This window comes from Fukomys damarensis, unplaced genomic scaffold (assembly GCF_012274545.1).
Source record: "Fukomys damarensis isolate Sample0158 unplaced genomic scaffold, DMR_v1.0_HiC HiC_scaffold_10, whole genome shotgun sequence".
In the NCBI taxonomy this organism is placed as follows: domain Eukaryota; kingdom Metazoa; phylum Chordata; class Mammalia; order Rodentia; family Bathyergidae; genus Fukomys; species Fukomys damarensis.
The window spans coordinates 32,418,859-32,432,257 of record NW_022900922.1 but is presented as its reverse complement, the minus strand read 5'-3'; the positions used below and the strand labels follow the sequence as shown (position 1 = coordinate 32,432,257).

Below are 13,399 nucleotides of genomic sequence, written 5' to 3'. Positions count from 1 at the left end.
CTCTCCTTCCAGGGCCAAGCCACCACAGGTTGCTGCGCCTTTGAGAACCAGGCCGATGTGGCTGATACAGAAAAGTGTGGTCGCTGGTGTGACTCCAGCCTGCTTTCCCCTTGTAAATCTCTCAGAGGGTTGAAGGGAGAAAGTGGGCTCCCAGGGAACTGCTCCTTCTCCACCAAACCAGGTGCTTTCAGAAAAAGCCCACCAGGGATCGTCTTGCCTCTGCGTAAAGAACTTCACGTCATTTATCAAGTTGCCTGGCATCAGGGCAAAGCGTGCAAAGGAACTCAGTGGCTGCTTTGGGACCTGAGCTGTGGATGCCCAAGACCCAAGTAGTCCACTCCAAGGGAGGAGCCAGGAGCCCTTCTGCCACCTCCCCGCCACCCAAGGTCTATACCAACCTTTGCAGTTGGCTTTCAAGCTGGACTTTGCACACTTGTGCCTTCGCCAGTGGGTTTGGACAGTGTGGCAGGGCCACTCTTCTCCTGTGCAAATACTTGGCCTCTGGACAGCATTGTGGGTTCTGCACGTCTGACAGGTGCTATGTACTCCTCTCACCCTGGGGCTTCCAGTGACTGGTGATTCTTTTTCAGCCTCAGTTTCTAACCATCTTCTGCATTTGTGACACCTGCCCTTGGGCTCTTCAACTCTACTTTAGGCATCTCTTTCTACCTGCTGCCCTCCTCCCTCATTTATGTCTCTCTCTTGGACTCAGACCCTGACTTAGGAACCAGTTCCATTCTGGAAGTCCGTTTGATTCTGGAAGTCAGTTTGCTTTGTAAGTTCAACAAAATGAGTCTTATACACCTTTGACACAAATATACAATATAGCATTAAAAAACAAAACACAAAAATACTGTAAACCTTTTACAGTTACCTTAAAACAGTGGTATAGTACAGTACAACAGCTGGCATATAGAGGATTACGTGGACTGAACAGACAAGGACAGTTACTCACTGGAGGAGGGAGGGTAGGTGGGGGCTGAGGCATCATCAGCAATAGACAGAGAGAAAGGTGGAATTTCGCTGCCACCGGATCCTAGGTCACTGGATGACACTCTATGGCTGCTGCAACCTTTGTGTGTCATTCTACATGGGGGTCCTATGCCACAAAAACTAACAGTGCCTCTTGAAGTAAAGAAAATCCTTTGCCATGTCCTGTGTTGTAAATCTATTTGATTCTTTGGTTCCATCTTCCTCTGAGCTCTCCTTGTCTTTTCACTGAGCTCTAAGCCCAGCAGGACCTCATTACTAACACCCAGGAGTTCAGGGATGTTGTCCTCCTGCAGATCCAGCTCCTGCTTCTTGCTCGGGGTCACTAAATTGTTGAAGACCTCTTTGGACTCCTCACCCATCTTCTCAGGTTCATGAACTTCATGAACAAACTGCGGCAGAGGTTCCTCCCAGCCCCATTCATGGCGACAGCTAAAACTTCAAGCAAAACCGATGTATTTTATGGGCTTGTGGATGTTAATGTCCTTCCAAAATTGTCATGAGGTTGATCCAGCTGCCTTCACTGCCTGACAAAAAGTGGGTCATAAATAGTATTTCATGAAAATTGCAATGTCTCCTTGGTGCATAGATTGGATGGGCGAGCATGGTAGGTGGAGGACTTTGATGTTGGGATGAGAGTCATCCATGAATTGGGGGTGCCTTGGTGCACTGTCAGGTAGCAAAAGAAAGTTGCATGGGATAGCTTTCTCCAAACAGTATTTCTCTGTCTTTGGGATAAAGTGAGGGAAAAACCAGTCCTGGAAAATGGCCTGTGTAAGCCAGGCTTGAAGTTAGTCTTCCACACAACAGGTAGAGAGTCCTTGGCTATGTTTTTGAGGGCTCTTGGGCTCGCTGGGTGGTAAACTAAGAGAGACTTTAGTTTCCTATTACCAGAAGCATTGCCACCAACCCACAGACCAAGTCTGTCCTTTGCTGCTCTGGAGCCTGGTGTCAACTTTTCCTCTTTCCTGAGGAAACTTCCTTCTGGCATCCTCTTCCCGTACAGTCCTGTCCTATCGATGTTCAAAGCCTGTTGGGGTAAACCAGTGTCTTCATCAGTAATTTCTTTCAGCATTGCTGGAAATTCTTAGGCAGATGTGGTCTCTGCACTTGTAGCCTCACCACTTACTTTTACATTGTGGCGGTTGGCTCTCGCCTTGAAACTATTAAACCATCCATGGCTGACAGGAAAAGACATGCCCTGTTCACCCCATTTTTTTCTTCAAGCTTCACACCATCTTTTACCTTTTTCTTGCATTAGCATTAAACTGAGTGGGACTCAGTGCCAACCCTGATCTTGCACCCACACACTGAGAAGTTTCTCCATGCCCTCTGTTACTACCAAGCTTTTTGGATATTATTGACCTCACTGACACATGTTCCATGGTCTTCTCCTTGTTCTTTAGAATTATTCCAGTGGTTGGACAATTTATGTTATAAGAATGAGTGACATCTACCATCTTTTTGCCTTGGTCCCATCTTTCCATTATTTTAACTTTTCTTTCCATGGCCGTTGCTTTATACCTCCTAGCATTCCCTCCACATCACCACTGCTCTTCCCCCTGCTTCCAGACATCCTGGGCTCTGACTGAGCACTGGACTGCTGTCCACCATTGCACTGGACAGTAAGCACAGGGCAGCACAGCTGTGGCAGTGTCCGGCAGACAGGAGCTGCTTCCAGGACTTCTTTGCATCTACAAATCTGTATAATCTCAGGTTTGTTTGTATCTGTGAAAGTTCACAACTCAAATGTTTGTTAAGTCGAGGACTTGTGGTACTATGTCCCCTGGGGACTGCAATGCTGTTTGGGCAATCCATTGTGAGCTCTACAAATAATGGCCTTGAAGGATAATTCCCTTGGTGATTCTAGACCGTGATCCAACGACTTTTCTGGGATCTTTCCAAGACATCTCTAAGAAGGAAGGGGTAGTAAATGCTATTTCAAATCAACTAGCGAGTCAGAGGTTTTCTGCTGCTGACATTGTAACTTAGAATCACTCTTCATTTTGTCAGATGAGAGTGGGAATGTTGTCCATGACTTTTAACAGTTCATGTAAAGTCAGAGTTCTCTTATTCTCATTTGAGCTGTCACTATCCAGCTCTGCCAGCTGTCCACTAACTGGTAACCCCATAAGACTCTGTGAGTCCTTGGGCATGAGTCTGACATTGCTCCAGTGCTACCTGTGAGCATTAATAAGTTCTTCCTCCATGTCTTTCCCACCCACCCACATGTTTATGCTTAAGAATGTTGGGAAAATGCAGCTTTAGGACAGTGAGGTGCGTGGGGGACCTTCTCATTGCTAATGCTGATCTCCTATCCCTGGGACTTGCTGGTTGGGACAATGGCGTGTGCTTCCAACATGACAAAGGTAACCATAATTCATCTCTTACAGAATTCATTTATTTGAGCACTTTATTAGGACTTTTGCTATAGATTAGTAGGACTGTGCCATCTTTTGCTATAGATTGCAAGGAACTGCAACCCACAGTCTGGGGGATCTCATTTTTATGATGTCCCCAGTACTTGTCTTTGATGTCCCCCTGAGTTGGGGATGCCAAAGCTGAATGGGTAGACCCACAGTGAACAGCCAGTGAAGAGTAGGCATGTTTTAGGATGGCAAAATCATAGTCATTGGTTCTTTGCATGAGTGGGGAATTATATTTTGTCATTTTGGTCTTAAAATTTTAGGTAGCTTGGTTTCCACATGTATTGGTTAAGAAATAGAGGCATATTCACCATCGTACATGAAGTCAAATCTCCATTTGCCACAGATATGAAGCGTAGGTGTAGGGTTGGTGATTGAAAAGTTAGAATCCTTTTAAACCCTGTTTTTATCAGGCTTGATACTCTCTCATCACTAAAACTCTTGAGGATAATGAGGGAGATGGGCTGGAAAGAACCTTTCCACATGCTCCCTAGTCCTCCACTTGGGGGTGTGCAAATGGCTGCCAACGGGAGAAGGCAACACAGGTCGACATCTCTAATCGGAAAATCCAAAATCCATAATGCTCCAAAATTTGAAACTTTTTTGAGCATTCTGTCAGCACTCAAAAAGTTTTAGCTTTTTGATCAGAGATGCTTGCCTTGGCAAAGGCCATGCATATGTTCCAAAGTCTGAAACACTTCTGGCCCCAAACATCTTTGATAAGGAATACCCAGCCTGTAATAAAAAGATACAAGGGCTGGGGATTTAGCTCAGTGGTTCTACCACCTGTCTCGCAAGTACAAAGTCCCAAGTTCAATCCCAGGTACAAATAAATAAATAGAATTTTTAAAAAAGATATAAGCCAGTGCTGCAGGATGCCTGAATAGTCCACCAGCAATGAGCAACCCAGGAGGTATGGGGCCCAGGAGACTGGCCCAGCTAGGAAATAATAAAGAGAACAGAAGGCGTTTAGAGCACAGGATGTCATATAGCCCAGTCTTTAAGGGGAGGCTTTGTCTATTTTTAAGACAAGTGGTTCCATATTATTTTATAATTAAGACAAAAGCTGAGAAGAGACCAAAGTCCTACCCCAGTTAAATGGAGTCCTGTGAGACCGAAATCTTGGAACCAGTGATAAAAATGAACAAGAAAAATGTGGCCGTGAGTGATAATTCTCCAGGTTATAAGTAAAATCTAGACTCTGGAAAGCAAGTTGTCCTCCAACCCGTTGATAGCAGAAAAGGAAATCTCATGATGGTCCCCTGGCCTCATCTGGTGTTTGTGACACAAGGAGTCCCTGTGTGACCCTCAATGGCGGTATTGATTGCACCAGGTGAGGGGAGCCACAGACTTGTTTTGGATGAGGCAGACTGATAAGGGCCCCGAGAGAGCAGCCAGGGTGATAGAGACAGAGGTGCCATTTTAACAGCCAGTGTTTTGTCCTTGCATTTGCCATTCTAGGAGAGACCTAAAAGTAGTCCATTGTCCCCTCTAGAAAACAAGCTTCCTTTGGGAAGAGCGTGTAGCCTGAGTTCAGCAAATCTGAGGATTTCAGCGTGGCACATGTCCCTCTGTCCCAGGCTCCTGCAGTGCTGGTTATTTTCCTGGCCGTGTGTCACCTGCTGAGCAGCATCAGCCCCCAGTGGCCCCAGTAACCCCTCTGCTTGGAAAGGACAGTGGGTGCGCAGCCCTGGCCCCTGGGATTTGGGCTGAGCTTTAGTGGCTGTGACACAGGTGCTTCTGTGTCCCTGGTGCTCCCTGTGATGTTGGCATCTGCAGCTAGGTGGTGGCTGTGCCTTCTCTGGTTCTCCTGCCACCAGGTGACAGAGGAGCCTGTGTATCCGTAGGCTTTCACTGTATGGGTGGTCCAAACTCTGTTGCCAGGGGACCCTTTGACCTTGGCTATGTGTACCAATGAGATGCCATGCGAAGGTGGCTGGATGACTTCACCGCGTATCCCCCTTAGGGGTTAGAGAGTCCCACGGTTCAGAGTAGAGTCCATTGTGTGCTTGGTGTGGGTGCTGCTTGGGTGACATAGCCCAGCCACCTACTTCCTGCAGAGTCCGGGGTACCCTGTCCCCACTGTGCTAGAAGTGAGCGTCTCTCCCTCAGTTTGCTGTGATACGTCAGCCCTCCTCCCCCTACTCCCTCCCTCCATCTCTTGGTGCCCTTCTCTTTTGCAAAGATCTGTCTCTCTGTTTTGTATGAACTTCTATTTTGTTACTTATTTATATTTTGGGTTTCTCATATAGGATGAGCCATGCGGTATTTTAGCTTGTGTGTCTCATTTATTTCACGTAACATTATGGCCTCAAAGTGCATCCATTTTCCTACCAATGATGCGTTTATCCTCCTTTATGGCACGGTAGTCCTCTGTGTGGGTGAATGCTACATCTTCTTCTGTTGATGAGCAGCATTTAGCTATTATGAGTGGTGCTGCCTCATTCTAGGGGAGGGTCTTTCTGAAGGACCTGCCTCTAGGGTGTGTTATGGAAGAAACAACTTAGAAGGGGGAAAGGTTAGTTTTGACTCATGGTTTCTGAGGTTTCGGTCCATGGTTGCTGGCTCCATTGCTTTGGGCCCAATGCAGGGCAGCACACCATGGTGGCAAGAGTGTGTGGCAGAGGAGGCTATTGGCCTGTGATGTCCAGGAAGCAAGAAGAGAGGAAGGAGCCTGGGACCCCATGTCCCCTTCAAGGGCATGACTACAGTGACCTCTGTCCCGCTCAGTAGGCCTCGCCTTCCCATGTTCCCACCATTGTCAATAGCACCACCAGCCTGGGCCCTGGCCTGTAGTACATGGCCTTAGGGGACATTTAAAATCCAAACCATAATGGGAAAACAGTCAGGCATGCCTTGGATCGTGTGGGTATTAATTTTGGTCAATTCACATTGTTTATGAGGTAAAATGTGATGTTCTGAAGCTTGCTACAGCTTGCCCGACCCGCACAGAGGGGTGAAGTCCATCTCAGTGTCCACTGAAAACCTGTGTATGTGCCTGTGATGTCCTCTTGGAGAAGCCAGGGAGGGTAGGGCATTTTAATACCAAGCGTGCTGCAGGTTTCCAGTTTCCCTGGGGCGGGAAGTGGTGCTGCAGAAGACAGCTCACTCCTTCTGAGAGACTGGAGCAAAGGCAAGTTTCTGTCCTGGTGAAAGCAGACCAGGGATTTATTTACCTTTTCTGGTTACAGAAGAAGTTTGGGGTTTTTATGGTGGTTTGATTTCATTCCCTGATCTCTTCACAGGGATTTGGGTTTTGTTTGCCACACCCACCTCTGGCTGAGCCCTGCTGTGCAGGTTGCCCTGCATGAGCACTGGCCTCACCTGGCCAGACCAGAGTCCCACCCTGCCCTGCCCACACCTGCACAGATAATTGGGTGAGTGATGGGAAGGCAAGGCTGCGTTTCAGTGCAACTCTGATGACTCCCATGGTTTGGGTGCCGGCCACCTGTGAGCCAGACACTGGACAGCTGCCCTCGGGGTCCCTAGCCTCGGACTGCTGTGGTTTTTCATTCTTCCTCTCTAGCTCTCCAGCTTCCTGTCTCCCTGCTCTGATTGGTGTGCTACCTGCCCTTCTCCCACCGCAATGGATATGTTTTTGTTAAATTGTAGCTGCATAATATTTTACTGGCCACCTTCAGACTCCTAAACAGATATCAAGGGCAGTGGCGATGAGGAGAAGGATTTTTGGCAATCTGTCAACCCGTCAAAACAAATGACAACAACACAGGTCAGTGTAATTCTCTGTAGAAACCAGGGCACCAACCTCTGCAGCACAGAAGTTTCCTGGGGAGCAGCATCAGCCTTCGCCAGTATGCGGACATGTTTGCCAGCACTCACCACGGAATCTTGACAGAACTTAGGCGTGGCCTGAGACTGTCTGTAGGAAGAAAAGCAAGACGGTTAATTCTTCCCTTTCCTCTCTCTGGCCCCAAACCTTACTTAATAACAAGAATGCCAGGGTTTAGCTCTGAAAGAAATAGCTGTTCTTTTCGAGGAAGTCCTCTTTGCTGTGCGTCAAGGGAGCCAGACCAACAGCAGGTTCGCAGACAGTGGAACTGTTAGGAAGCTGAAAGTGAAGTCCTTCGACAGTGCCATCTTAGTTCCAGTGAGTGGGAAAAGAAACCGGAAGTCAACATGTGGGGAGCGGTCCTTGTCCATTCTGACAACAGTTCCCCAACACCAACCCAGCCATCTACAATTTAGTTCAGTGCTGTCATAAGCCACCTGGAGTTAGAATGGACACCACAGGTTAGAGGGCGAAGTCCCCAGCGAGACTATTTCAGACACCAGCCACAGGGGAGGTCCCCAGGACACCCACATTTATGACTGATTTGCCTACATATTTGGGTTCCCATGTTCCCTCCTCCATGTTGGACGGAGACCAATTAAGTCATAGAGCCCAAGAAAGCTCTGTGCTGTGACTGCAGCTTTATTCTGAAGGCTACAGTTTTCCAGGAAGGGCCGAATAAAGCAGCCTAGGGAAGAAGCTAACGACTGGGTCTCAGAGTGGGTGCCCCCTGGGTCACCTCCCTCTCAGAACTGTTCATCAGCCAGTGTGTGTTGCTGTGACAGGAGATCTGAGCCTGGGCCCTTCATAAGAAAAAGCAGCTCATTTCAGCTCATGGACTTGGGGGTGAAGGATCCAAGCTCAGCTGGCCACATCTGACCGGGACCACACACTGTCCTAAGACAGCAGATGGCTTTACGTGGTGAAAATGAGTCCAAACACAGCAAGCAGTGCGTACGGGAGGGCTCAAACTTGAGGAGACCTTGCTTTATATAACAGCCCACTGTCGGGGCAATGAATTGAGGTCAGAGACCAAAGAGGAACACTGACCCCTGCTAAGGGTGGTGCCCTTGTGCCTGAGTCCCTCCCACCAGACTTTGCCTCTAAAGGGTCTGTCACTCTCAACAGCTTCTAGCACACGAACCATCGCAAGTGGGGTTTCACTGCAGTGTACAGTTGATTGCTTCACTGGCCACAGGACTGATTCCTCACCCTTCACACCCAGGTGAGCCTGGCCGAGGTCCTATCCTCTAATCTTGTGCCTGGCTCCTCTGGTGTTCAGCCCTATCTTTAAGCTGTCTCAGGGTCTCGTTAGTCTAACAAGGACACTGCTGTCACTCAGGTTATTCCAACAGGTAGTTTTCTAAGCTCTCTGCCAAGATCTGAGGTCCAACACCAAATGCATTCTTGATGATGTCACACTGCTCCACCTGCCTGACTTCAGAAGGGAAGTTTATAGATGTCGTCCTTCCTTGCTTTTTCTGTGGCTGGTGATCCCAAGACTGAGTTCTGGGAAATTTGGTCCCCAGCAGCGAGGGCATTTTGAAAGAAGCTTAGTTTGGTGGAACACAAGAAGATGAGGTTGCACAAGGACGTTCTGGATGAGATGGCTTTAGGATCACCTCCAAGGGACACCCTCAAGAGTGCAAAGGAACCAGGGCCATGGAGTCGTTAGGAGACTGACCTGCTCTCAGCTGGGAGGAAAGGAGAGACAGTGGAGGGCTGGAGGAGAATTAGGAGGGCCTGTCTGGCCTTCCTTCTCTCTGGGTCTGCGGGCAGAGTTTGGGCCTGGGGTCCCCCTTGCTGTGATAGGAAGAGGCATCCAGCTGTATGCTTGGAGCTGCCACTAGACGGTCCCTGGAATAGGCGACAGGGGCTGTGCACTGTCACCCCTCAGTGGTAACACCCTCCCCCAACTAGCTTTTGCCTCACTCCCCATGTTCCTTCCAGTATCTGCTTAGGAGTTAAGGCGACTAAGAGCCAAACTGGCCAATCAGAGACAGCAGGCTATTCCTACCCTGTGCCTGCCCGTCCTCCTGATTATGGAGTAAGAATTTAGCTACTCAGGACTTGCACTAGTCAGAGGTCCCCAAGAAAAGACAAGAGCTTGGATGGAGAAGGGGAGATGCCTCACAGGAGCTGGCTCAATGCTTGGGTTATGGGGCCAAGTGTAGGATCTGCTGTCTGCAGAGTGGTGTCTGCGAGCCTGCAGGCCAGTCCACTGGGCTGATGGTGTCAGTCCCAGCCAAGGGCCACAACCCTGAGAACCCAGGAGGGCTATGGCGTAAGTCCTGGAAGCCAAAGGCTGGAGAACCAGGGGCTGTGATGTCTCAGCAGTTCCCGCTGACCCAGCTCAAGAGAGAGAGATTGCCTTTCCTTGGAAGGTTTCTTCAGACTGGACCTTTGGTGGATTGGCTGATGCTCCTCTCCTATCCTGATATTCTTTACCTGGTCCATTGATTGAAATGCTAATGTTTTAGCAACACCCTCAGAGCAGACACACCCAAAAATACTGTTCTACCCCATAGTGGGGCATCCCTTCTTCCAGCCAACTCGTGTACAAAATTAAACCTCACAGGGCTCTTGGTGACATGCAATACTCATAGACTCTGACTTATAAAACAATTTAAGGTCATCAGGGACTTCAGCCAGTCAACAGAAGGGCTGGAGAGACAAACTCAGAGCCGAAGCCCAGCCCAGGTAGAGTCGCAGAGGCGATGTTCTTCGGACACCACCACAGGGCATCATCTGGGACAGGGGCCACCATGGCCCCACTTCTGGGTTCATCTTGGCTCATCCCCTCGAGGTCTACACTGCAGGCTGCAGGCTCTGACTGGCTTGGATGCAGGCAGGAGCCCATGCTCCAGCTGCTGGGGGCAGAGGTGGAAACTGTCATGGGAAATGGGGCCCTGATTCCCACCGATGCAGGAACTTCCCCCAGATGAGGAGTGTTCCTGAAAGCAAGATAACCAGAGCCACATGTGCACTGTCCACAGCCAGATATAAAATTCTACACCGATGGTATCATTTTATGCTATCAGTTAATTTTCAAATGTATATTTTTGTTAATTTTGCCCTCAGTCTGCTCTGTGTTCCTTTGTAAGTAGCTTTCTTTTGATCTCTGAGTACTCCTTGAGAATTTCTCTGTGTCTGACATATAGAGGAATTTGCTTAGGAGTTCTGCTTGGGAACCCTTGTGCCTTTTCATTTTAAAGATGCTTGCCTTTCTTCAGTTCCAGAAAATTCTCAGCTGTTATGTCTCCAACTATTGCTTCTCTCCTATTACTGTCTTTTAAAATTCCCATTAAAAATGTTGGTGCTTTCGTTTTTCCTTATCTCTTTACAGATAGTAGTGTTTCCTGGTCATCTGATGCTCTTCTGGGTTTAAGAGGGCTTCTTCAAATGTGGTGTCTGGCTCTTTCTCTCTGTAGTTATGTCTGACTGATGTTTAACTCATCCATTTCACTTTTGTTTTCAGCGATGGCAGTTTTTCTGTTTGGTCCTTATGCCTGTTCTTTCTTCATAACTGCCTAGTTCTTTTTCCACGGTGTTCTTGCTTTAGGGTTTCTAGCACTCTTGTCTTTCCATTACTTGAGATATTTTTCCTTCTTAGCCTTGTCCAGAGACTATGCTTCCATGCAGCCCCTGGAGTCCTGTGTCTTCCCCTTTCCTGCACTCCAGCTCTCCTCTTGAGATTTCTTTGTGTGGCCGATACTTTTTTGTCACATTCAGTAGGAGGTTTTCATTCCGTCATGTGAGGGTGGTTGAGCCCAAAAGAGCTCTCGGTGCCTTTCATTGTGAGCATTTCCCTCCAGTGTGGCTCTGCCTTTGCTCTCCTGGGTACATCTTCAGGTAGTTCTCTGAGGTAAGCCAGAGAGAAGAAAGAATACATTTACAAAGAGTTGGTGTCTCTCTTCCCAAGAAGGGCACTGGGCTGAGTTGGTTCTGTTTGTCTCTTTTCCTTACAAAAGCATAAAACCTACAAGTGCTCGCCTCTGATTCGGGCCAGAAGCCCAGGAGTACAGGTATGAAAGTCCAGTTCAAACCAGCCTAGGGCAAGTAGGCAAATTTATATGGCTGACAAGGGCAGAGGAAGTATACATGACCTGGGCTCTCCATCGTTGGTGTTTGTGAAAGGAAGAACTTGTCTCCTGTCTTCTCTTCCTCTGACCACCCCCACCCCCGCCTCTTTAGATGTAATTGAAACACAACTACAAGATCAATGAGGCCATTAGAATCACAGCTCTGAGTATGTCCCTCCTAGCTCAAATCCTTTAGAGACTCACTTTGTGCCTCTGGTAGAAAGTCCAAATCTTTGTAGTTGACCAAGGGTCACTCATGTCTTCAGCTTCCTTTCTTCCTTCCATATCCTCTAATTCATTCCAACAGAACTACTCTCTGTTCCTCTCCTTCCCACCCTGAACTGTCCCTGCTCTGAGCCCCAGCAGCATTGCCTATGGCCCTGGTCCTCTGCATTCATATTCAGAGTTGCATTTGAGTTACTTATGTATGCGTCTAGTCCCAGCTCCTTTGATCCTCTAAGCTCTTGGAGGACAGATGTTGTACCTGATTTCTCTCTCCACCTACCACGGTGCTGGAAGGCCTATTACAGATCTGCTCTGAAGGAAGTAGAGGATGACACCCCGAGCCCTCTCATGGGGAATCAGGTTAAGCCAGATGAGTGGCTCCTGAGCTGCACAGGGCAAGTACATACTCTTCAGCTCGTTCTTGTGTAGTAGTGTCTTCGGTATCATTGCTTTAGTGCAATAAAAGGACTCATTCCTGGCAGTGAGGCTGGAGCACAAAGCGAGAGTTCCTGGTGCCCACACAGGGTTCCTGCCTGCCCCATTCCCAGGCTTCCTGGTCGGGTCCCACTCCACAGCACTTCCTTCAGGGTGCTCACTCGGCTTGGCAGGACAGTGAACCCTGCCTGGCACAGCCACCTGTTGGTGCCAATGTGTCATCTTCCGAATCTGATAGACACCTTGGCACACTCCACTACTGGCTCTGCACACAGATCTACTCACTTAAGGATGCTCACTCAAGCGTGGAGTGTGCCGGGACTGGCCCCGGAGTGGACAGAGTGGAGTGCGGAAAGCATTCATGCAAACAGGGAACCCACGGGAGCTGCTGTGTGGTGAACAGCGTCTTTTTCACAGTTCCACTGAGCCTGTTACAGCACCTGGCGTGTGACAGACACACCAGGCCAGTTTTTAAACAAAGGAATGGGTGAGTTAATGTGGACATCTTTTGATCTCTGACAGATTACAACAGCAGTGAACTAAAAACAGCCTGCAGGAAGCATGAGCTTTATGTGAGCTTCCAAGACCTGGGATGGCAGGTGAGTTCGTGGGTCAGTAAGGTGGGGGGAAGGTGCTTTCTCAGCAGCTTGTCCTTACCTGGAGCGGGGTGACAGCTGACGTCCAAGGCCAGAGCATCAGGGCCTGCGGAAGTCCCCAGAGGCCTCAGACTCGTGAGTGAGCCGACTTTCTGGGGTTACCAAGTTCCGTGACCCCTCAAATTCAGTGTCCACACTGCCCAATGCAATCACCTCATTCTTTCAAAGCCCACACAACATATGTTTACTTGGGCATTTGAACAGTTTTTGTTTTGAAACAGGGTTGGAAAAAAATAATCTAATGGCTAACTTCTTCAGTAGCTATAAATTGCCTCAGCCAAATTATTCAAATAAGCACAGACTGCCTCACAGCTGAGAGCCACCACTAGTTTGTAAGAAAAGCAAACGAGCTGATGACAGGTGGTGAGCGCACGTTTGTGTGTGTTGTGGTATCGCTGTGACAGGAGCACCAGTGGCTCAGGAGGGTCTTGTGGGTTGTTACAATTTGACTTAAAATGGTTTGGCTGGAGTTTTCAACTTTATGATGGTGTAGCACTGAATTCTGAATGGTCATCTTTCTGGGCTGGCAGTAGTGGTCCAGTCCTCTCTCCTGATGCTGGGATGTGCGGGGAGAACACAGTGCAGTGTGCTGCTTGGCTGGCTGTCCTGAAGATTAAGTGTGCTAAGTGCGTTTCTGACATATGATGGCTTCTGTGGGCCATGTCCCCAGAGGTCTAGGAGCATCTGTCCATGAACAGCCGCCTGTGCCATTCCATGCGGACATGAACAAATGCCAGATCCTCCCCGTGTCTGCCTTCTAACCTGTCCAACATGGTGTGCCACTGTCTCACGGGA

General features: G+C 48.6%; 1 protein-coding gene across 1 annotated transcript in view; it reads left to right on the top strand.

Moving 5' to 3' along the window:
• The window catches only part of Bmp6 (bone morphogenetic protein 6), a gene marked incomplete at its 5' end in the record, with an annotated part of 102,183 nt that overhangs the window by 86,792 nt on the left and 1,992 nt on the right, over positions 1-13,399 (top strand). The window contains one exon of the mRNA XM_010623070.2: positions 12,471-12,547. Within this exon, the coding sequence (XP_010621372.1) occupies positions 12,471-12,547 (77 nt within the window). The remainder of the gene's footprint in view (positions 1-12,470; positions 12,548-13,399) is intronic.